This window comes from Papio anubis, chromosome 7 (genome assembly GCF_008728515.1).
Source record: "Papio anubis isolate 15944 chromosome 7, Panubis1.0, whole genome shotgun sequence".
Lineage (NCBI taxonomy): Eukaryota > Metazoa > Chordata > Mammalia > Primates > Cercopithecidae > Papio > Papio anubis.
The window spans coordinates 104,396,284-104,421,499 of NC_044982.1; the positions used below are offsets into that span (position 1 = coordinate 104,396,284).

Sequence of the window (25,216 nt, forward strand, 5' to 3'; positions counted from 1 at the left end):
CCCTAATTAGATATACTGAGAATGCTTGTAACCCCCTGCCACCACACATAACCCTAGACAGACATCTTTTCATATGTCCCCTTACAGATCTTTTTGAATAGGCCCAGGCTCATCGCTTTTGGGTTGTAGGGTAATGCAAATGCAGGCATTTTAGGCCAAACCTCAGTAATTGATTCCTGAACATCAGATGCTATACATGAAAATTTCAACCAGAAGGAATTTCTTGTTATTTTTAATGGGAAAAAATACGATTCATTACAAGTCAACTCAACCCCAAATCTATTTCCTACAGCATAACTGAAACTTAGTAAAGTAGTAATCTAGTCTGATAAGATGTAAAGTGCTTGAAACATCATTTTCTGTTATCAGACATAGCTTATTAGTGAGTGTTTGCTTTGAATGCATCAACAAGAACCGTTTGCCTGCCCTCTCGTGACCTGCCATAGGAAGGCCAAGAGCAGCCCCACAGAGGATGGTGCTGGATGCCCTCTGCGCCAGCAGCTGTGGAGATGCACATCCCCTTTGACAGTCTGTGCTTTTCAAAATGTTTATGCACTTATGACTACTACAATGTTCTGATAAGTGTATTTGGATTATAATTTGATAATTTCTGCCCACCATTTTGTTAAAAATGTATTGATTTGGGGGCATATAAATACACATTTTTTTCCTTATATAAACACCAGACAACTTCTGCTCAAGATTTTGCCTTTAAACCCTTAGGAAGATGCAGCCCTGGGAAGAGACGGTCTCCCTTAGGAGAGGTTTAGGTTTCCTAAACCTTGTTTCCTAAACCTTCAGCCTGGGCTGTTGCTGCTATTTGCAATGAAGGGGCAGGCAATGATTGTCCAAGGCTGGGGCCTCACCTCAATCCCCATCCCTAATGTCCCCCATCCTTGATCTGAAGGCCTTCATCTGCCTCAGGAGTTCTCACATTCTTTGTTGATGTTGTTAGTTCCTTTACTATATACTTACCTCTCTTTCCTGTAGTTTCTCCTCTGAAACCCCAAGTTCAGTTTTCTTTTGGACGTAAGCAAATGACTTCCTTGATTTTTCTGAGATTATTTGAAATTTAGAATTAGACATAATTAGTAGTAAAATTCCAAAAAGAAACTTTAAGAAACCAATTTTTTTTTTTTAAATAAAAAATAGTATAGGCCAGTTGCTAGTTGCTGAGAATACTTGTATAGCCCTCTTAAAAGAAGACTCAGAGGTTTTGTTTGTTCGTTTGTTTGTTTGTTTTGAGGGGACAGGGTCTTGTTCTGTCACCCAGACTGGAGTGCAGTGGTGCAATAATAGCTCACTGCAGCCTCAAACTTCAGCCTCTCTGGTAGAATACAGGTGTGTACCACCGTGCCCAGCTAATTTTTTGTAGAAATAGCATGTCGCTATGGCTGGTCGTGAACACCTGGACTCAAGTGATGCTCCTGCCTCAGCCTCTCAAAGTGTTGAGATTACAGGCATGAGCCACCACGCCTAGCCAAGAGATGGTTTTAACAGTAGGGCCTCAGGTTGAGGACAGCATTCAGAAGGTCTGATGGTTAAACACAGGAAGGAGACTGGGGTTAACAATTTACTTTTTGTTGCAGATTTTTTTCAGATAGCTTTCAGTCTCAAAACTCACTTTCTACCCAAAGCTATGACAGAGATAGCATGTTTAGTTTCCATTCCTGGTCAAGGATGCCTTCTTTGTTCTAGAATCAAAATAGCGGCTTTATGAATGGTTGTGCATCCACTTCCAGTAGTAATGGCTATACATTATGGAGCACTCAACTGTGTGGCAGGTACTGCATAGAGTGCTTCATATCTGTCACTCATTTAATCTTCACAATCACTGTTTTCCAAGTGAAGCTTAACATAGTGAAGAAACTCACCTAAAGTCACACAGTTTTTCAGAAGGGGTCAGAGTTCAAACCCCATATCTGTCTAACCTCCAGAATACTGGTTTTGGGAACTGTGGGTGATTCTAGATAATTTGATTGTGTGGATTGTCATTCTCATTGTAATCTCCTTAAATCCATTAAAGTTCATTAGCCAAGCCAATAAAACCTAGGCTGGCCTTTGCAGTCAGGATGCTGGTAGTGATCAGGTAGGCAGGCAAACAGCTATAGAACCTCCAAACAAGGCTCTCTGCTGTCTGAATGTACAGTGTGTTACAGAAACATGATTGACAAATGTAAATATGCCTGAAATAGATTCATCCGAGAGAGAGGCAGGCTGCTAATTTGTTAATCAATTGATTCGGTATGCATATCACCCATGCCTGCTGAATTCAGATTTTCTTTAGAAGGGAGTTAAATAAATAGCACTGAGTTCTCAACCTTTGGCTCCCTGCTCCCTGGGGCAGCCTGTAGGCCCCCCTTTTCATTCTGACAGATGAATAGGCAAGTGATCCATTTTATCTTTTGGGAGAGTGGAGGAAGAGGTAGATTCTAGTCTGGCCTTCATGATGTTGTACCTCAGATTGCCACATTGGATTTGAGGATCCTCAGATCTCAGTGACATGTTTGAAGACGATCTCAGGGATTGGGTTATCTCTCCTACAATTGACTATTCTCATTTTTTATGGGTTAATTCTTACTAGTTTCACTTTCAAAGGTAATTTTAGCATTTCAGGAAAACTTATATTTGTCCCCTGTATTTAATATGTTAATATGATATTTAAGCACTAGATCCTACTTTGTACAGTATTTCAAGGTATCATGAAATTAATGGTTCTTTTTTTTTTTTTTGAGACAGGGTCTCATTCTGTTGCCCAGGCTGGAGTGCAGTGGCACGATCCTGGCACACTGCAACCTCTGCCTTCTGGGTTCAAGCGATTCTCCTGCCTCAGCCTCCTGAGTAGCTGGGACTACAGGTGCCCACCACCACGCCCAGCTAATTTTTCATATTTTTAGTAGAGACATGGTTTCACCATATTGGCCAGGCTGGTCTCGAACTCCTGACCTTGTGATCCACCCACCTCGGCCTCCCAAAGTGCTGGGATTACAGGCGTGAGCCACCACGCCCGGCCATTGTGTTCCGAAAGAAATAGTGCTTTGGAAAAATATAGTTTAAAAAATGCATTGTAATTTGTATGTGCATATAGAATTATAATTTCATAGCAAAAGCTTTTTGGAAAATATTTGCTGTAGATATTTAGAATTTATTGGGCATTTACTCATTGTCAGGCATTGTGGTAACTACTTGAAATAGCTCATTTAGTCCAGATACCATTTTTTACCCAACACTATGGGTTTGGGAAAAAAGGACATGCATGGTTTCACCCTAGCGTATAACTAGAAGTTGCAGTCAGTCAGGGTAACATACAAAAGGTTCACAGTAAATATTTACTGTTTAAATCGACTGTTGAGAAAATTAGGAACAGGTGAGGGGAGGAAAAAGACTATGACAGTGGGGGACAGATAGTTTGGGAGAAGAACCAGGGAAAGCAGCTGGGAACTTTGCCTCAGAGTAGACCTTGGTGCCATCTTGTGGGTGGATCTGGAAAGGACCAAGCAGATACACATCCGCTTCTACTAGGATGCCTTGCAGAGCCCCAAATTTCCATGCAACACTGATAGAAAACTGCAAATCAGATAATCAGAACTCTGGTCTAGGAATCAGTGGATCTGTGTCCTGTCCATCAGCAAGTCCTGATCACTCTCTCCAAAACACATCCTAAATCTGTCTGTTTATCTCTGTGGCTGGCCCCAGGCCAAGCCACCATCTTCTCTTGTTTGGACTACTGCGGAAGCTTCCTTACTGGTCTTGCCTCTACTCTCATCCTCCATTGGTTCATTCTCCATTGGCAACCAAAGACATCTTTTTTAGAAAGAAGAATCAGATTATATCACTTCTTTGTATAAAACATTTAAGTGACTTTTCATGAAATTTAGAATAAAATTCAAATGTCCTGCCTTAGAAAGCACTGCATCGTATGACCCCTGCTTAACTGTAACTTCATCTCATGACCTTCTTTGTGTGGCCCCTGCCTAGCTGTAACCTCATCTCTTGACCTTCTTCCTCTTCATTTCCTCCAGTGTCCCACCTTATTTCCACTGTAGGTGCTCTGCACTAGCTGTTCCCTCTGCCTGGTACTCCTTCTTCCACCCCTTGCCTAACCTTGCATAGAATGACAGGCTACTTCCTGTCATTCAAATCTCACCTCTTGCATTGCTGCCTCAGAGGGACCTTCCTTGACTCTTGATTCATTTACTCTCCATCACATCTTTCCCTGTTGTTAAGTAGAGATATTATCTGTCATGCTGTCTGTTGAATCCTCAATGCCTAGGAGACCATTTGGCACATAGTGGATGTTCAGTAAAGATCTGTCAGAAGGATAAATGGTGTTTTCCAGTTTCTTGATCTTTTTCCAGCTAGATATAGATTAGGGCCAGGTTATTTTAGACTTTTCCTAATAGAGCATGAAAAGACCACAGGAATTAAATTCAGACAGAACGGAGTCCCATTCCTGCAACTCCTGCTTACCCACTATTTGACCATACTTCTCTGAGTGTCAGCTTCTTCATCAATAAAATGGAGTTGATGAGCTTACCTTGCTTATAAGGTAAGAACTAAATTGGACTTAAATATGATTGGATCCAAAGTATTTACGTGTTACTTTTTTCTGTTAAAACTGACTGGACCATGTTGTTATTTACATTTTCCTCTCCTACTACCCAAGGGACAGGATTAGGTTAGGTTCTTTGTACTCCTAGTATCTAGCGCTGCACTTGTCTTACAGTAGTAGGTGGTCCGCAAGTGTCTGGATTTAGACTCTTCCACACCAAAAACTGGTATCTCCTGATTCTTTCCAGGCTGTGTCCCTTTGATCACATTATTTCTCTTTGTCCAGAGAGAGAAACAGATGGTCACTGGTTGTACATGGAAAGCCTGAAGGGATAGTATGGCTCAGGCCAAAACTGGATTTATGTCTTTACTGTAGTTCATGGGTTTTGTATACAGCTAATGTAAATTGACCCCAGGATAACTTCTGTTTTTAATAAAGGGATGAAGGAAAAAAGAGATAGATCATATGATTGTTTTGTAGTTCCTAGGACTTACACGCTTCGTAAGATTTTTATTTCTGTTTCTTTTTTTTTTTTTTTAAAGACAGAGTCTCGCTCTGTCACCCATACTGGAGTACAGTGGCTCTGTCTTGGCTCACTGCAGCCTCTGCCTCCCAGGTTCAAGTGATTGTCCTGCCTCAGCCTCCTGAGTAACTGGGATTACAGGCACCCACCACTCCCGGCTAATTTTTGTATTTTTGGTAGAGACAGGGTTTTACCATGTTGGCTAGGCTGGTCTTGAACTCCTGACCTCAGATGATCTGCCCTCGTCAGCCTCCCCAAGTGCTGAGATTACAGGCGTGAGCCACCACGCCCAGCCATTATCTGTTTCTTAATGGAATAAAGTACCTATGAAATTATTCTGAAAACTAGAAGTCTTGTATTACATACATATATTTATGTAATAAGCTGGTATGAGTATAATTTCTAAATAAATGATTGGTTTAAAAAGATTAGCTGTTGACTGCACATTAATTCCAAAATATTTTTTGAATACCATGTACCAGACACTGTTTTGGGTGTTGGAAATACAGTAATGAATAAAGCAGGCAAATCCCCGTTGTTACAGAACTTTATATTCCAGTGGGAGAAACAGACAAAAGAGAAGATAGATAATAAAATATGTAGTATACCAAATGGTGATTGGGAGCTAAGAAGAAAAAACAAAGCAGGCAAGGGACAGGGAGGGTAGAGGGGAGTAGAAATTTTACATAGGTTGGAATTGTATATCTATTTTCTTTCTCACTCACCCCTAATCAAGATTTATAACGTAATAACTTTGCCTTCTAGTACCACATCTAAATGATGTTAAATCAGGCAAACAAAAGAGATCAAAGCTTCTAATAATTTGTTTCATATATCTGCCAACCATATTTACAAAAAATTTTACTTTACAATATTAAAATGCAAATTGGCACCGTCATATTGTCTGATTATAATCTTATAACCTTTTTAAATAATAAATCTTAATACATCCACAAATATTTAAAAGTATAAAAGATTAAATTTAACAACAGGTATAATTACTGATATCAGCTATTGAACACAGTGTTGTTTCTATATTGCTTAAAAATGTCAGTTGCTTTTAAAGCTGAAAGATTAAATCAAAACTATGCTATTTAAATTGATTTGAAAATGACTATTCCCTTGTAAATATTAATGTGAAAAATAAGTTATTATTAAGAGGGCTGTGACCTGAAGCCTTAGGTCAGTTTGGTTATGATTTCCATACATAAAGAAAGGATGGATACAAGAATTCTAGTAGTTCCAGTCCTCTTTTTAGAGCAGTCAGGAAGTTGTTTACTCTTTGAGGACTCACTGCTGACGTCTGCTCACTGAGTAATGTCATCAGATTTCCTGGTGGTGGTTATTTTGGGGGGAGCAGCGGTAAGTAGTTGTCCGGCTGTTAGAAGACTCTGCTCCATAGAGGTCCTGAGAGCCGGATATACCCCGTAGACAGGATGTAAGGTTAAATGCAATCTAGTTAAGTAAATAAAGTAAGTGTTTAATGGTAAAAAGGAATTGCTGAAACATGAACATTTTAAAATGATATTGCTAAAATTTTACCCTGGCAAAATTCGTAGTCTTAAATCATTTAAAAGTGAACCCATAGCTACCTTTATTTCTTAAAATAAATCCAATGGTGAGTTACTTTTATAAGTTCACATCATAAATTTATGCTGTCCTTTGTACAAATCAAGTTATTTCACCAGCTTTTGGTGTAGACCACACATTCAGGATTGTTTACCTAGAAGGGTTGAGCCTTTTGCCCTGAACTTTCCAGACTTTTATCTTTTCCCTCACCTTGTGACAAATATAAATATGTGTATACATACTTTTTATTCATGCTGGTCGTTAATATTTAAACAATTTATTATTGTCTTTATTTTTCTTACTGGTTTCCTTAAGTTTGTACTGTTGACTTTCTCAAACTTAATGATTTGAAAGCTTAGTATACTTATTTATTTTGTGACAAAAAGGTTTTAGACTATAGATTTTGCCTCTCATTATAATTTAGCAGTAGTATCCTGTAAGTCTTACTACATAATATTCACTTTTATTTTCCAAGTAATCTGTAGGCATAGTTTGCATATCTCTCTTTGATTCAATAATTTTGTGAGTTAATATTTTTAAGTTTTCTAAGGAGACAGGATTTTTTGTTGTTGCTTTAACTTAAGTTTTTAATTCCTAGTTTGCTTCGTTGAAGGATAAAAACTGTACAGTTTTTACTTTAGGAATATATAATAAGGGTTTTTTTGGTAACCTCGTATATCATGTTTTTCTAATATTTATAAATATTTTCTTTCTTTCCATTCAGACTTTATTTTTTATCTATTTGATCCTTCTTAGTAAATTTCATGAGTATTCTGTCAGAGACTGAGACACGAATTCATATAAAGGACCCAAGTGGCTCTCTGACCCTGCTTTATTGTGGCAGTAGCAGCATCCCTCCAGTTTATGGTTTTTTCTGCTTTCTCTTATGAAACTGTGCCCCATACTGTAGGAAATCAGCAAAATGATTTTCTTTCTCTTCTTCCTGTCATTTTCTTCCTTTCTTCTTCCTGAGCAGTTCCACTGCATTCTCCTAGCAATAGATCAGTCTCATTCATTTGCTCATTGCTTTAAACTTGTTCATAAAGTGCTGGTGCAACAAACAAAAAACTCATCGTTCAAATTGGTCTCGCAGAGCCTCTTGCTTTCCTTCTTCCTGCACTGTGAGAGTATGATGATTATACAGACCATTTCAAGCACTTGAAAGTTGACTTTTAAAAAATAATAAAGCCAGGCGTGGTGGCTAACACCTGTAATTCCAGTACTTTGGGAGGCTGAGGCAGACGGATCACTTGAGGTCAGGAGTTTGAGACCACCCTCGCCAATACGGCAAAACCCCGTCTCTACTAAAAATAACAAGAATTAGCCAGGCGTGGTGGCTGGTGCCTGTAGTCCCAACTACTTGGGAGGCTGAGGCAGGAGAATTGCTTGAACCCGGGAAGTGGAGGTTGCAGTGAGCTGAGATCGCGTCAGTGCACTCTAGCCTGGGCTACAGAGTGAGACTCCGTCTCAAAAAATAAAAAAGAAAATGATTATACAGACCGGATCTCTCCTTTTTTCCTGATTTTAAAAAATGTGGCAAAATACACATAACGTAAAATATACCATCTTAACCAGTTTTAGGTGTACGGTTGAATGGTATTAAATACATTCATAATGTTGTGCAACTGTGATCACCATCTATCTCCAGAACTCTTTTCATTTTGTAAAACTAAAACAAGGTATCCATTAAACAAGAACTTCCCCATTCTTCCCTTCCCCCTCTCCCTGGCAAACACATTCTGCTCTCTCTATATTTTGACTACTCCAAGTACCTCATGTAAGTGGAATCATAGAATTTGTCTTTTTGTGACTGGTTTATTTCACTTAGCACAATGTTCTTACAGTTCATCTGTTCCATAGCATATGTGTCAGAATTTCCTTTTTATGGCTGAATAATATTCCATTGTATGCATATATCACATTTTAAAATACATTTATTCTTTTTTTTTTTTTTTAAGAAAGAAACAGGATCTCACTGTGTTGAGCTCACTCCCAGGCCCGAGTGATTCTCCTGCCTTAGCCTCCCAAGTACCTGGGACTGCAGGCACATGCCACCACTCCTGGCTTTGTTTATTTGTTCATCTGTCATTAGACACTTGGGCTGTTTTCATGTTTTAGAAATTATGAATAATACTGCTATGAACATGGGCATACCAATTTCTGTCTGAATCACTGCTTTTTATTCTTTTGAATATATACCCAAAAGGGGATTGTTGGATCATATGTTAATTCTATTTTGTTAATTTTTTGAGGAATTGCCATTCTGTTTTCTGCAGCAGCTATACCATTTAATATTTCCAGCAACAGGGGACAGAGGTTCCAGTTCTTCCATGTTCTCATCAGCACTTGTTGTTTTCTGGTGGTAGTGTGAGGTGGTGTCTCATTGTGGTTTTGATTTTCATTTCCTAATGGTTATTGATATTGAGCATCTTTTCATGTGCTTATTGGCCCTTTCTTTTATTAACATATCTTCTTTGGAGAAGAACGTCTGTTCAAGTCCTTTGCCCATTTTTGATTGGGTTGTTGTTGAGTTTATAGAGGTTCTTTATATATTCTAGATATTACTCTCTTACCAGATATATGATTGGCAAATACTTTCTCCAGCTCTGTGGGTTACATTTTTACTCTGTTGTCTTTTTATGCACAAAATTTTAAAATTTTGATGAAGTTTAATTTGTCTGTTTTTTCTTTTGCTGCCTGTGCCATTGGTATCATATCCAAAAAAATCATTGCCAAGTCTAGTGTTGTGAAGATTTTGCCCTGTATTCTCTTTTAAGAGTTCTTAAGTATTAGGTCTTAAATTTAGGTCTTTAATCCATTTTGAATAAATTTTTGTATATGGTGTTAGATAAGGGTCCAACTTCATTCTTTGAATGTGGTTATTCAGTTTTCCCAGCACCATTTGTTGAAAAGACTCTCCTTTCACCATTGAATGTTCTTGGCTCCCTTGTTAAAGATTATTTGACCCTATACACAAAGGTTTATTTCTGGGTCCTTTATTCTAGTTCATTGGTCTGTAGGTCTGTCTTTATGCTAGTACCACATTATTTTGATCACTGTAGCTTTGTAGTAAGTTACAAAATCAGGAAGTGTGAGTTCTCCACTTATGTTCTTTTCAAGATTGTTTTGGCTATTCGAGATCCCTTGAGATTCCATATGAATTTTAGAATGGGTTTTTTTCTATTTCTTCAAAAAACATATTAAGGATTGCTTTGAATCTATAGATTGCTCTGAGTAGTATTGACATCTTAACAATGTTAAGTATTGTAATTTGTGAATATGGGATGTGTTTCCATTTATTAAGTCTTTTTAATTTTTCAGCAATATTTTGTAGTTTCATTTATACAAATCTTTCACTTCCTTGGTTAAATTAATTCGTAAGTTCCTTATTCTTTTTAATGCTATTGTAATTGGAATTGTTTATTGTAATTTCTTTCGAGATTGGTCATTGTTAGTGTATAGAAATGCAACTTGTTTGGTGTGTTGCCTTTATATCCTGATACTTTGCTGACTTTATTAGTTCTAACAGGCTTTTGTGTATGTGTGTGTGGAATCTTTAGGGTTTTCTTACATATAAGATCATACAAATGAATAAAGATAATTTTACTTCTTATTTTCTATTTCGACTGTCTTTTTTTTACCTATTTGCTCTGGCTAGGACTTTCTATGTTGAATAGAAGCAGTAGGCATCCTTGCTTTGTTCCTGATCTTAGAGGAAAAGTCCTTTACCATTCATTATGATGTTTGCTGTGGGTTTTGTTCATACATGGCTTTTTAAAAAATGTGTTAAAAATGTTTTTTTCTTCAACTTTTAAGCCCCAAGGTACTTAGGGATGTGCAGGTTTGTTATATAGGTAAATGTGTGCCATGGTGGTTTGCTGCACAGATCAACCCATCAACCAGGTATTAAGCCCAGCACCTGTTAGCTATTATTCCTGATGCTCTCCCTCCCTCCACCTGCCACAGGCTTCAGTGTGTGTTGTTCCCCCTACATGTGTTCATGTGTTCTCATCGTTTAGCTCCCACTTATAAGAGAGAACATGCAGTGTTTGGTTTTCTGTGCCTGTTAGTTTGCTGAGGATAATGCTTCCAGCTCCATCCGTGTTTGTGCAAAGGTCATGATCTTGTTCCTTTTTATGGCTGCACATACATGGCTTTTTAAAATTATTATTATTATACTTTAAGTTCTAGGGTACATGTGCACAACGTGCAGGTTTGTTACATATGTATACGTGTGCAATGTTGGTGTGCTGCACCCGTTACCTTGTCATTTACATTAGGTATATCTCCTAATGCTACCCCTCCCCCTCCCCCCACCCCACGGCAGGCCTTGGTGTGTGATGTTCCCCACCCTGTGTCCAAGTGTTCTCATTGTTCAATTCCCACCTATGAGTGGTGTTTGGTTTTCTGTCCTTGTGATAGTTTGCTCAGAATGATGGTTTCCAGCTTCATCCATGTCCCTACAAAGGACATGAACTCACCCTTTTTTATGGCTGCATAGCATTCCATGGTGTATATTTGCCACATTTTCTTAATCCAGTCTATCATTGATGGAAATTTGGATTGGTTCCAAGTCTTTGCTATTGTGAATAGTGCCTGAAACATACGTGTGCATGTGTCTTTATAGCAGTATGATTTATAATCCTTTGGGTATATACCCAGTAATGGGATGGCTGGGTCAAATGGTATTTCTAGTTCTAGATCCTTGAGGAATGGCCACACTGTCTTCCACAATGGTTGAACTAGTTTGCAGTCCCACCAACAGTGTAAAAGGGTTCCTATTTCTCCACATCCTCCCCAGCACCTGTTGTTCTCTGACTTTTTAATGATCACCCTTCTAACTGGTGTGAGATGGTATCTCATTGTGGTTTTGATTTGCCTTGCTCTGATGGCCAGTGATGATGAGCATTTTTTCATGTGCTGTTGGCTGCATAAATGTCTTCTTTTGAGAAGTGTCTGTTCATATCCTTTGCCCACTTTTTGATGGGGTTGTTTGATTTTTGCTTGTAAATTTGTAAAGTTCTTTGTAGATTCTGGATATTAGCCCTTTGTCAGATGGGTAGATTGTAAAAATTTTCTTCCATTCTGTAGGTTGCCTTTTCACTCTGATGGGAGTTTCTTTTGCTGTGCAGGAGCTCTTTAGTTTAATTAGATCCATTTGTCAGTTTTGGCTTTCGTTGCCATTGCTTTTGCTGTTTTAGTCATGAAGTCCTTGCCCATGCCTATGTCCTGAATGGTATTGCCTAGGTTTTCTTCCTGGGGTTTTTATGGTTTTAGGTCTAACATTTAAGTCTTTAATTCATCTTGAATTAATTTTTGTGTAAGGTGTAAGGAAGGGATCCAGTTTTAGCTTTCTACATATGGCTAGCCAGTTTTCCCAGCACCATTTTATTAAATAGGGACTCCTTTCCCCATTTCTTGTTTCTGTCAGGTTTGCCAAAGATCAGATGGTTGTAGATATGTGGTATTGTTTCTGAGGGCTCTGTTCTGTTCCATTGGTCTATATCTCTGTTTTGGTACCAGTACCATGCTGTTTTGGTTACTGTAGCCTTGTAGTATAGTTTGAAAAGCCAGGTAGCGTGATGCCTCCAGCTTTGTTCTTTTTGCTTAGGATTGTCTTGGCAATGCGGGCTCTTTAAGTTCCATATGGACTTTAAAGTAGTTTTTCCCAATTCTGTGAAGAAAGTCATTGGTAGCTTGATGGGGATGGCATTGAATTTATAAATTGCCTTGGGCAGTATGGCCATTTTCACGTTATTGATTCTTCCTGTCCATGAACATGGAATGTTCTTCCATTTGTTTGTGTCCTCTTTTATTTCATTGAGCAGTGGTTTGTAGTTCTCCTTGAAGAGGTCCTTCACATCCCTTGTAAGTTGGATTCCTAGGTATTTTATTCTCTTTGAAGCTATTGTAAATGGGAGTTCACTCATGATTTGGCTTCCTGTTTGTCTGTTATTGGTGTATAGGAATGCTTGTGTTTTTTGCACATGGATTTTGTATCCTGAGACTTTGCTGAAGTTGCTTATCAGCTTAAGGAGATTTTGGGCTGAGACGATGGGGTTTTCTAAATATACAATCATGTCATCTGCAAACAGGGACAATTTGACTTCCCCTTTTCCTAATTGAATACCCTTTATTTCTTTCTCCTGCCTGATTGCCCTGGCCAGAACTTCCAACACTATGTTGAATAGGAGTGGTGAGAGAGGGCATCCCTGTCTTGTGCCAGTTTTCCAAGGGAATGCTTCAAGTTTTTGCCCATCCAGTATGATATTGGCTGTGGGTTTGTCATAAATAGCTCTTATTATTTTGAGATAGGTCCCATCAATACCTAGTTTATTGAGAGGTTTTTAGCATGAAGGGCTGTTGAATTTTGTCAAAAGCCTTTTCTGCATCTATTGAGATAATCATGTGGTTTTTGTCTTTGGTTCTGTTTATATGATAGATTACGTTTGTTGATTTGCGTATGTTGACCCAGGCTTGGATCCCAGGGATGAAGCCAACTTGTTCGTGGTGGATAAGCTTTTTGATGTGCTGCTGGATTCGGTTTACCAGTATTTTATTGAGGATTTTTGCATCAATGTTCATCAGGGGTATTGGTCTAAAATTCTCCTTTTTTGTAGTGTCTCTGCCAGGCTTTGGTATCAGGATGATGCTGGCCTCATAAAATGTTGGGGAGGATTCCTTCTTTTTCTATCGATTGGAATAGTTTCAGAAGGAATGGTACCAACTCCTCTTTGTACCTCTGGTAGAATTCAGCTGTGAATCCATCAGGTCTGGGACTTTTTATGGTTGGTAGGCTATTAATTACTGCCTCAATTTCAGAGCCTGTTATTGGTCTATTCAGGGATTCAACTTCTTCCTGGTTTAGTCTTGGAAAGGTGTATGTGTCCAGGAATTTATCCATTTCTTTTAGATTTTTCTAGTTTATTTGTGTAGAGGTGTTTATAGTATTCTCTGATGGTAGTTTGTATTTCTGTGGGTTCAGTGGTGATATCCCCTTTATCATTTTTTATTGTGTCTATTTGATTCTTCTCTCTTTTCTTGTTTATTAGTCTTGCTAGCAGTCTATCAATTTTGTTGATCTTTTCAAAAAACCAGCTCCTGGATTCATTGATTTTTTTTGAAGGATTTTTTGTGTCTCTATCTCCTTCAGTTCTGCTCTGATCTTAGTTATTTCTTGTCTTCTGCTAACTTTTGAATGTGTTTGTTCTTGCTTCTCTAGTTCTTTTAATTGTGATGTTAGGGTGTCAGTTTTAGATCTTTTCTGCTTTCTCTTGTGGTCATTTAGTGCTATAAATTTCCCTCTACACACTGCTTTAAATGTGTCCCAGAGATTCTGGTATGTTGTGTCTTTGTTCTCATTGGTTTCAAAGAACGTCTTTATTTCTGCCTTCATTTCGTTATGTATCCAGTAGTCATTCAGGAGCAAGTTGTTTAGTTTCCATGTAGTTGGGCAGTTCTGAGTGAGTTTCTGAATCCTGAGTTCTAGTTTGATTGCACTGTGGTCTGAGAGACAGTTTGTTATAATTTCTGTTCTTTTACATTTACTGAGGAGTGCTTTACTTCCAACTATGTGGTCAATTTTGGAATAAGTGTGATGTGGTGCTAAGAAGAATGTATATTCTGTTGATTTGGGATGGAGAGTTCTGTGGATGTCTATTAGGTCCGCTTGGTGCAGAGCTGAGTTCAGTTCCTGGATATCCTTGTTAACTTTCTGTCTCGTTGATCTGTCTAATGTTAACAGTGGGATGTTAAAGTCTCCCATTATTATTGTGTGGGAGTCTAAGTCTCTAAGGACTTGCTTTATGAATATGGGTGCTCCTGTATTGGATGCATGTATATTTAGGGTATTAGCTCTTCTTGTTGAATTGATCCCTTTACCATTATGCAATGGCCTTCTTTGTCTCTTTTGATCTTTGTTGGTTTAAAGTCTGTTTTATCAGAGATTAGGATTGCAACCCCTGCCTTTTTTTGTTTTCCATTTGCTTGGTAGATCTTCCTCCATCCCTTTATTTTGAGCCTGTGTGTTTCTCTGCACGTGAGAGGGGTCTCCTGAATATAGCACACTGATGGGTCTTGACTCTTTATCCAGTTTGCCAGTCTGTTTCTTTTAATTGGAACGTTTATCCTATTTACATTTCAGGTTAATACTGTTATGTGTGAATTTGATCCTGTCATTATGATGTTAACTGGTTATTTTGCTCATTAGTTGATGCAGTTTCTTCCTAGCATCGATGGTCTTTACAATTTGGCATGTTTTTGCAGTGGCCGGTACTGGTTGTTCCTTTCCATGTTTAGTGCTTCCTTCAGGAGCTCTTTTAAGGCAGGCCTTGTGGTGACAAAATCGCTCAGCATTTGCTTGTCTGTAAAGGATTTTGTTTCTCCTTCACTTATGAAGCTTTGTTTGGCTGGATATGAAATTCTGGTTTGAAAATTCTTTTCTTTAAGAATGTTGAATATCCCCCCCGCCCCCCCCTTCTGGCTTATAGAGTTTTTGCCAAGAGATCCACTGTTAGTCTGATGGGCTTCCCTTTGTGGGTAACCCCAACCTTTCTCTCTGACTGCCCTTAACATTTTTTCCTTCATTTCAACTTTGAATCTGACAATTACGTGTCTTGGGGTTGTTCTTCTTGAGGAGTATCTTTGTGGCATTCTCTGTATTTCCTGATTTTGAATGTTGGCCTGCCTTGCTAGGTTGGGGAAGTTCTCCTGGATAATATCCTGCAGAGTGTTTTCCAGCTTGGTTCCATTCTCCCTGTCACTTTCAGGTACACCAATCAGACGTAGATTTGGTCTTTTCACATAGTCCCGTATTTCTTGGAGGCTTTGTTCGTTTCTTTTTACTCTTTTTTTCTCTTAACTTCTCTTTCCGCTTCATTTCATTCATTTGATCTTCAATCACCAATAACCTTTCTTCCACTTGATCAAATTGGCTACTGAAACTTGTGCATGCATCACGTAGTTCTTGTGCCATGGTTTTCAGCTCCATCAGGTCATTTAAGGTTTTCTCTACGCTGTTTATTCTAGTTAGCCATTCGTCTAATCTTTTTTCAAGGTTTTTAGCTTCTTTGTGATGGGTTCAAACATCCTCCTTTAGCTCAGAGAAGGTTGTTATTACCGATCGTCTGAAGCCTTCTTCTCTCAAGTCATTAAAGTCATTCTCCATCCAGCTTTGTTCCGTTGCTGGTGAGGGGCTGCTTTCCTTTGGTGGAGAAGAGGCGCTCTGGTTTTTAGAATTTTCAGCTTTTCTGCTCTGGTTTCTCCCTATCTTTGTGGTTTTATCTACCTTTGGTCTTTGATGCTGGTGATGTAAAGATGGCGTTTTGGTGTGAATGTCCTTTCTGTTTGTTAGTTTTCCTTCTAGCAGTCAGGACCCTCAGCTGTGGGTCTGTTAGAGTTTGCTGGAGGTCCACTCCAGACCCTGTTTGCCTGGGTATCACCAGTGGAGCCTGCAAAACCGCAAATATTACGGAACAGCAAATGTTGCTGCCTGATTGTTCCTCTGGAAGCTTCATCTCAGAGGGGCACCCAGCCGTAGGTGTCAGTTAGCCCCTAGTGGGAGGGGTCTCCCAGTTAGGCTACTGGGGGGTCAGGGACCCACTTGAGGAGGCAGACTGACTGTTCTCAGATCTCAAACTCTGTGCTGGGAGGACCACTACTCTCTTCAAAGCTGTCAGACAGGGACGTTTAAGTCTGCAGAAGTTTCTGCTGCCTTTTGTTCAGCTATGCTCTGCCCCCAGAGGTGGAGTCTACAGAGGCAGGCAGGCCTCCTTGAGCTGTGCTGGGCTGCACCCAGTTCGAGCTTCCTGGATGCTTTGTTTACCTACTGGAGTCTCAGCAATGGCAGAGGCCTCTCCCCCAGCCTGGCTGCTGCCTGCAGTTTGATCTCAGACTGCTGTTCTAGCAGTGAGCGAGGCTCCCTCCGCATGGGACCCTCTGAGCCAGGCATGTGATATAATCTCCTGGTGTGCCATTTGCTAAGGCCGTTGGAAAAGCGTAGTATTAGGGTGGGAATTTCCTAGTTTTCCAGGTACCATCTGTCATGGCTTCCCTTGGCTAGGAAAGGGAATTCCCGACCCCTTGCGCTTCCCGGTGAGGTGATGCTCTGCCTGCTTCGGCTCACGCTCTGTGGGCTGCACCCACTGTCCGACAAGACCCAGTGGGATGAACCCCGTACCTCAGTTGGAAATGCAGAAATCACACTTCTTCTGCGTTGCTCATGCTGAGAGCTGTAGACTGGAGCTGTTCCTATTCGGCCATCTTGGAACCTCCTGTGCTCATACATGGCTTTTTAAATGTTGAGGTAGTTCCCTTCTATTTCTAGTTTGTTGAGTGTTTTTATCATAAAAGGATATTGAATTTTGTTAAATGCCTTTTCTGCATTATTTGAGGTATAATGAATGAGGTTTTTGTGCTTTATTCTGTACAATAATGTATTACACTGATCAATTTTCATTTTTCGATACATCCTTGCGTTTCAGGAACACATCCCACTTGGTCAAGGTGTATAATGCTTTTATTATGCTGCGAATTCAGTTTTCTAGTATTTTGTTGAGGATTTTTGCATCAGTGTTTATAAGGGATATTGGCCTGTAATTTTCTTTTAGTGTCTTTTGTTGTTGTCGTTTGTTTTGTTTTTGAGATAGAGTCTCACTCTGTTACCTGGGCTGCAATACAGTGGCATGATTGTTTTGTTTTAAGGGATAGGGTCTTGCTCTGTTGCCCAAGTTGGAATGTAGTGGCACAATCTTGTCTCACTGCAGCCTGGACTTCCTGGGCTCAAATGATCCTCTTCCCTCAGCCTCCTGAGTAGCTAGGATTATAGGTGCATACTACCATGAGCAGCTTTTTCTTTTTCTTCTCTTTTTTGTAGAGTTAGGGTCTCGTTATGTTGCCTAGGCTTGTCTTGACTCCTGGCCTCAAACAGTCCTCCCACCTTAGCCTCCCAAAGGACTGGGATTACAGGTGTGAGCCACCACATCTGGCCCTGACTTTGGTATCAAGGTAATACTGGCCTCATAGAATGAGTTAGGAAGTGTTTCTTTCTCTTCAGTTTTTTGGAAAAGTTTGAGAAGGATTGTATTAGTTCTTTAAATGCTTGGTAGAATTCACCCATGGAGCCATTGGGTCCAGGGGTTTTCTTTGTTGGGGGATTTTTGATTACTGATTCAGTCTGCTTACCAGTAATAGATCTATTCGGGTTTTCTGTTTATGATTTGGTCTTGGTACTTTTTGCGCTTCTATGAATTTGTCCATTTTATCCAGATTATCCAATTTGTTGGTGTATAATTGTTCATAGTATTCTCTTAGAATCCTTTTTATTGCTGTAGAATTGGTAGCAGTGTCCCTACTTTCATTTCTAATTTCGGTAATTTGAGTCATTTTTATTTTTTTCTCCATCTAGCTAAAGGTTTGTCAATTTTGTTGATCATTTCAAAAATCAGCTTTTGGTTTCCTTGATTTTTCTGTATTATCTATTCTCTATTTTATTAATCTCTGCTCTAATCTTTATTATTTCCATCTGTTAACTTTGCGTTTAATTTGCTCTTTTTCTAGTGCCGTAAACTATAAAGTTAGGTTGTTGATTTGAGATCTTATTTTCTAGTGTATTTATAGCTGTTAATGTTCCCCTTAGCACCGTTTTTGCTGCTACATCCCATAAGTTTTGGTATGTTGTGTTTTTGTTTTCATTCATCTCCAAGTATTTTCTAATTTATCGTGTGTATTCTTCTTTGATCTGTTGGTTTAGATTGTGTTGTTTAATTTCCACGATTTTGTGAGTTTTCCAGTTTCACTATTGTTACTGGTTTCTCACTTTATCCTGTTGAGGCCAGAGAAGATACTTTGTGTTATATCTATCTGTTAAAATCTATTGAGGTTTGATTTGTAGCCTAACATATAGTCTGTCCTTGAGAATGTCCCATGTACACTTGAGAAAAATGTATTGTTGTTGGGTAGCACATTCTGTATATGTCTATTAGATCTTGTTGGTTTTATTGTGTTGCTTAAGTCTAGCCATTATGGAGAGAGGGGTGTTGAAGTCTTCAACTGTTATTTTAGAACTGTCTCTTCCTTCAATTCTGTCAGTTTTTACTTTATATATTTTAATGGTCTGTCATTGGGTACATAATTGCTTATAATTGTTATATCTTGTTACTCTATTGAATCTTTAACATATAATGTCCTCCTTTGTCTCTTGTAGCCTTTTTTGGTTTAGAGTCTATTTTGTCTAATGTTAGTATAGCTACCCCTGCTCTTTTTTGATTACTATTAGAATATCTTTTTCTGTCCTTTCACTTTCTGTTTTTGTCTTTGGATCTAAAGTGAATAGACCACATATAGATGGGTTCATTCTGCCAATCTCTGTCTTTTGACTGGAGAGTTTAATCCATTTATATTTAAAGTAATTACTCAGCCTGCACAACAAAGCAAGACCCTGTCTCTACAAAAATTTAAAAATTAACCAGGTGAGGTGGCATATACTTGTAGTCTCAGCTACTCGGGAGGCTGAGGTGGGAGGATCTCTTGAGCCCAGGAGTTCAAGACTACAGTGAGCTATGATCATGCCATTGCACTCCAGCCTGCGTGATAGAGCAGTACCCTGTCCCTAAAAATAAATAATTACTGATAAAAGTGGACTTAACTTCTGTCATTTTGCTATTTGTTTTTCTGTATGTCACATAGTTTTTTTTTTTTTTTTTGTCTTCTATTTCTTTAATTACTGTCTTCTTTTGTGTTTAGTTGATTTTTTGTAGTGCAATATTTAAATTCCTTTCTCACTTCCCTTTTTATATATTCTATAGCTACTTTTTTGTGGTTAACATGGGGATTATAGTGAACATCTTAATGTTATATAAATATTTAATTTGAATGATGCCAGCTTAACTTCAATAACATACAAAAATTCTTCTCCTATACTGCTTCATTCCCACCCTTTTCAGTTATTGATGTCACAAAATTAAAACTTTATGTAGTTGATCCTCCATATTGGTGGGTTCCACGTCCGTGGATTCAGCCAACTGAAGATTGAAAATATTTAGAAAAAAATAAAAAATAAAAATAAAAAACGTAAAAATTAATACAGCATTAACTGTTTACATAGCATTACATTGTATTAGGTATTATAAGTAAGTAGAGACAATTTAAAGCATAGAGGAGAATGGGAGTATGTTATATAAGGTAGTTGAGCATCCATAGCTTTTCATGTATATGGGTGTTCCTGGAACCACTTCCCTGCAGATAACAAGGGACAACTGTACATTGTGTGCCCAAAAGCATACACTAATACTTTCAAATGTCTCTTATTTAGAAAATAAAATGCAAAATACAGAGTTACCAACCAAAGTTACAATAATACTTCCTTGTAAACCAATGATTTTTTTCCCCACCAAACTGTATTCATCTCTTAAATCATGTAGGAAACAAAAAAAGGAGTTATAAGCCATTTATACAATAGTGATAGCTTTTTAAATTATCCATGGTTTCACTTTTTTTGAGATCTTTATTTCTTCAGACAGCTTTGAGTTACTGTCTAGTATCCTTTTATTTCACCCTGCAGGACTGCCTTGAACATTTCTTGCAGGGCTTATCTAGTGGTAATGAACTCCCTTAGTTTTTTTGATTTGTTTTATTTTGTTTTTGTTTTTGTTTTTCATTCTGGAGATGTCTTGATTCCTCCCTCACTTTTGAATGAAGTTTTGCCGAATATAGGATCTTTGATTGACAATTTTTTTTCTTTTAGCACTTTAAATATAGCTGACCTCCAAAGCTTCTGATGAGAAATCTATTGATAATCTTATTGAGGATTTCTTGTGTGTGACCAGTTTCTTCTTTCTTGCTGCTTTCTTTTTTATTTTTCTTCTTTTTTATTTGTTAATTTTTTTTGAGATGGCATCTCGCTCTATTGCCCAGGCTGGAGTGCAGTGGTGCAATCTCGGCTCACTGCAACCTCCACCTCCCAGGTTCAAGCAATTCTTCTGCCTCAGCCTCATGAGTAGCTGGGGTTACAGGCATCCGCCACCACACCCAGCTAATTTTTTTTTATTTTTTTGTATTTTTAGTAGAGACGGGGTTTCACCATGTTGGCCAGCCTGGTTTCGAACTCCTGGCCTCAGGTGATCCTTCCATCTTGGCCTACCGAAGTGCTGGGATTACCAGCGTGAGCCACCACGCCCAGTTCTTGCTGCTTTCAAGATTCTCTTTTTATCTTTCAGCAGTTTCATTATAGTGTGTCTTGGTATGGGTCTCTCTGAGTTCATCTTACTTATTGTTTGTTGAGCTTCTTGAATATTTATATTTATGTTTTACATCAAGTTTACATCTCCAGCGTCTGGGACTCCCATGATGCATATATTAGCTTGTTTCATGGTGTCCTTCAGGCACTGTAAGCTCTGTTCACTTTTTTTTTTCCCAAAGCTTTTTTCTGTTTCCCAGACTCGATAATTTCAATTGTCCCCTCTGTAAGTGTGCTCATTTTTTCTTTTGCCTGCCCAAATTTGCCTTTGAATCTCTTTAGTGAATTTTTCATTCCAGTTATTGTACTTTTCAGCTCCAGAAATTATTTTTGGTTTCTTTTTAGGTTTTTTCCATCTCTTTCCTTATATTTTCATGTTGTTCATGCATCATTTTCTTGACTTTCACCACATCTTTCTTTAGTTCTTTTAGCATCTTTAAGTTGTTTTAAAGTCTTTGGCTAGTAGATCTGCCATTAGGTATGTTTCAGGGGTGGTTGCTGTTGATTTAGTTTTTTTTTCATTTGAATTGGCTGTACTTTGCCTGTTTCTTTGTATGCTTTGTGAATTTGTGTTGAAAACTGGACATTTGAATTTAATAATGTGGTAACTCTGGAAGTCATATTCTCCGTCTTCCCCAGGGTTTGCTGTTATTGTTTTGTTTTGTTTTTAATTGTGGTAGGCCATCTCTGTGCCAAGGATCAGTCTAATGTGTAAACTTAAGGTCTTCTCAGCCATTTTCTAAGCCTTTCCCTAGGCTTGCATAATCTCTTTCTAATTTTCCCTGTATATGCCATTGCTTTTGAATGCCTTAGTCCCTAATATCTGATTCTCAAAGGGGAAAAAAGAAAAAAATGAAAGGAGAGGAAGGGCGTTAGCCCTTTAAATCTCCTAGAAGTCTCTTCAACTAGAGGGGGAATGGCTTGCAACAATGGGAGAAAGTGCAACAATAATGCACCCCTTCTTTATCTGCACCTCTGTATTCAGTGATCAGAGTACAGATCCCTGATATTTGGAAGACAAGGTGGTTTTTGCCTTCCCTAGGTCCTACAAGTTGTGTGCAGGTTGCTTCAGGAACACATGCACAGCTACCCACCATGGGCCTGGGTACCTGCTATGTGCTAAGAGCTAAAATTAACTGCGGTTTACCATCCAAGCCTTCCCCTGGAAGTTGCAAGTCTTCGGTTGTTCCTAAAATAGCTATATCAGACATATTCTGCCAGTGCAATATTGTCTAGGTGGGAAGACAGATTCCTGGTGCTTCTTACTCTACTGTCTTCTCTGAATCCATCTTTTAAGACTCTCCTTGGACCTCTTGGACCATCTTCCCTCATAGAAATTCTGGCTTTGGCATCTGGTTACACCAGTATGAGACTGGCCCATAGTTGCACAACTCAAGAGGATAGATGATACCATGCACTGTCTGTTCTCCTGACTCTTTCACCTAACTGAAGAATCTTCCTCCTCAGTCTTTGGTCTAGAATATTAGGGACCGTCATTCTTTTTATGCCTTCTGAGAGATAAAATTATTAGAAAGCAATTCAGAAACTGAACCAGTGGCCCATAATTAGTAGACATCAGCTTCTCATGGTTAAAAATATATGTCGATTTTTCTTCTGTCACTAAGCAAACTTCGTATGATGTGCTTACTAGAATAGATCACTGCTTGAGGAGAGAGATTGGAGGAAGGCAGTCAGTTGGGAAACATTTTGTAGGAAGTCCTATGGATCTTGTTCTTCTGTTGCTGTGATGAATCATACCATCACATAGAGGCCTAGATTGGGATCTCATCAACACCTACAGAGTTTCTGGGCAAATTACAAAATGTATCTCTTTCCCTGGGTAGCAGCCCAGTGCCAGAATTCATCATCTGGAACTGGATTTCAGCCCCACCTTCTCCCTTCCTTGGGCCCCTTTGTGTTGTACACAGACTATTCAAATCGTCTAGTGTTCCTGAGTTTACAGCACACTGTATGGAGCTAAACAAACCTGGGTGGAATCCCAGCACTGCCACTTGCTGTGTGGCCTTAATGCAGGGTAATTAGAACTTCAGTTTTCCAGCTATAAACTCTCACCACATTACTATCGGATTCAGTGAAATAACATATGTTCAGCCCTTAGCACAATAACCAGAACACACTGAGTCTTCCATTGGTGCTGTAATTGTTGTTACTCATTGGGGTTTGGTTACGATATTATATTTATCTTTGATTTAGCATTACATTCTCAAATGGATAAGTACTTATCAGTAAGTGCTATTATGCTCCTCTGTGAAATGGAAAGTGTCAACCATTTCTCAATGACATTCCACGGTTCTGACTGCTGGACTGCATTACTCGTGTGCCATTTGGATATAAGATTTCATCGTCCATCAGGAAAAAAATGGAAATAGGTACAGAGGGAATCAGCGTTTATTTAGTATCTGTTATTGGGGGGCTTTCTGTATTGTCATCTCATTTGGCCTTTGTAACAAATGAGAAATTGAGGCTGAGGAAGATTAATTCACTTAAAGTCACATGTAGCTAGTAAAAGGCAAAGCCAGAATCACATTCATTTTATTTATTCATTTTATTTCTCCTTTCCTGCTCCCCACTTCTCCTGGGGGCCATAAGGAGATCCTTAGGATTCTTCATAATCATTTCATTTATCTACTATTTACTTTATTTGTCTCTAGAATAGAAATTTTGCTTTCATTTCTGGCACTGATTAGAGAGAGAAAAAGTTAAGCTTCTCTCTGTTGTCTTTTTTTTTTTTTTTCTTTCATTTTTAAGCAGATCTCTTTCTTACAGGTAGCAGTAGCTGATGTGCAATTTGGCCCCATGAGATTTCATCAAGATCAACTTCAGGTAATAATGAACTGTGCTGTATTTTTCACATGCTGATTTTCTTTAAAAAGGGTGGAGGTGGAGCTAAATTTACACATTTAAAATAGTCTTTCATTTAGATAATAGTGTTTGGATCGGTGTTAAATTCCCTGAACTCTGTAACAGTATTATAGTTATATAAGACAATATCCTCTTCTTAGAAATACACATTGAGGTGTTTAGAGATGAAGTGTTTGTAGCCTGCTTTCATTGGTTCAGCAGTAGGCCAGGCACGGTGGCTCATGCCTATAATCCCAGCACTTTGAGAGGCTGAGGCAGTAGGATCTCTTGAGCTTGAGGAGTCCTTGAGGAGTTTGAAACCAGCCTGGGCAACATAGGGAGACCCAGTTTCTGCAACAACAGCAACAACAAATTAGGTGTGTGCGCCTCTGGTCCCACCTACTTGGAAGGCTGAGGTTTTGAGAATCACCTGAGCCCAGGAGGTCAAGGCTGCAGTGAGTCATGATTGCACCATTGCACTCTGGCCTGGGCAACACAGTGAGACCCTGTCTCAAGCAGAAGGAAAAAATTGGTTCAGCAATAAATAAGAAATGTGTATAATTGCATGTATGTACATGTACGTGTTTAGAGAGAGAGAGAAAGCATAGCAAAGGTGGCAAAATGTTGATAAATGTAGAGAAAGGGCATCTTTAGTGTTCATTTTCATTCACGTTTCTGTAGATCTGAGATTTTCCAATATAAAAAGTAAAAAGATTGTCTTTTCAATGTTGCTGAATCAGCTGTATCAGAGAGAAGATATCTGTAATATATGTAATTCAAAATATGAGACAGAAAACAACCAATTGAAATTTAGTCAAGTTATCCAGACTCCCCGCACATAAACACATGTTTCATTCACTATTACATTTAAAAATATGTGAAAAGTGCTGACAGAAATGTGTGCTCTTAGTTCTCTGCATGTATGGTCTTTGTGTAGTTGAGTAAACTCGGAAGAAATAAACTTAAGGAGGGTTTCTGACAGCTTTGCAGTCTGTTTCACAGGCTGCCCATCTCCTCCTTACCACTGCTGCCCCATTGTCAGTCTGCTTCTGAAGGGATGGAGCACCGGTGCTCCTGAACCAGATTGGGAGTGAGAATAGCAGGCAGAGAGAGAGGGAAGGAGGCTGGCTGGATAAGGAAGAAGCTATGGATACAGGCCTCGCTTGCTCCAGGCCAGGACTGACGTGATCAGGGGCAACCAGCCACTGTCCTGGGCAGAGGCACAGATGCTACCTCTCGTACCTGGTGACTGTGTCACCAGGCTTTGAAGTGTCACATTTTGGTCTACTTTAAATCTTTCTTCTTTTAATCAAAGTGATTTTTTTTTTTAACTTGGAGGAATTACATAAAATCTTGAGTCAAACATTTCAATACATTATTTATAGGATTAAGTATTCCAATAATTTCACCAAGATATTAGCATTCACCATCTGAGAACTTACCCAGTTAACTTTCTTTTAACTAAAATAAATATTAA

At 38.8% G+C, this 25,216-nt stretch overlaps 1 protein-coding gene across 5 annotated transcripts in view; it reads left to right on the forward strand.

Moving 5' to 3' along the window:
• Window positions 1-25,216, forward strand: part of PDE8A (phosphodiesterase 8A) — a 154,586-nt gene that overhangs the window by 57,551 nt on the left and 71,819 nt on the right. For all 5 annotated transcript variants that reach the window (XM_031668385.1, XM_031668384.1, XM_031668387.1 and 2 more), the window contains exon 2: window positions 23,665-23,721. In XM_031668385.1, coding sequence (XP_031524245.1) covers window positions 23,665-23,721 — 57 coding nt within the window. The remainder of the gene's footprint in view (window positions 1-23,664; window positions 23,722-25,216) is intronic.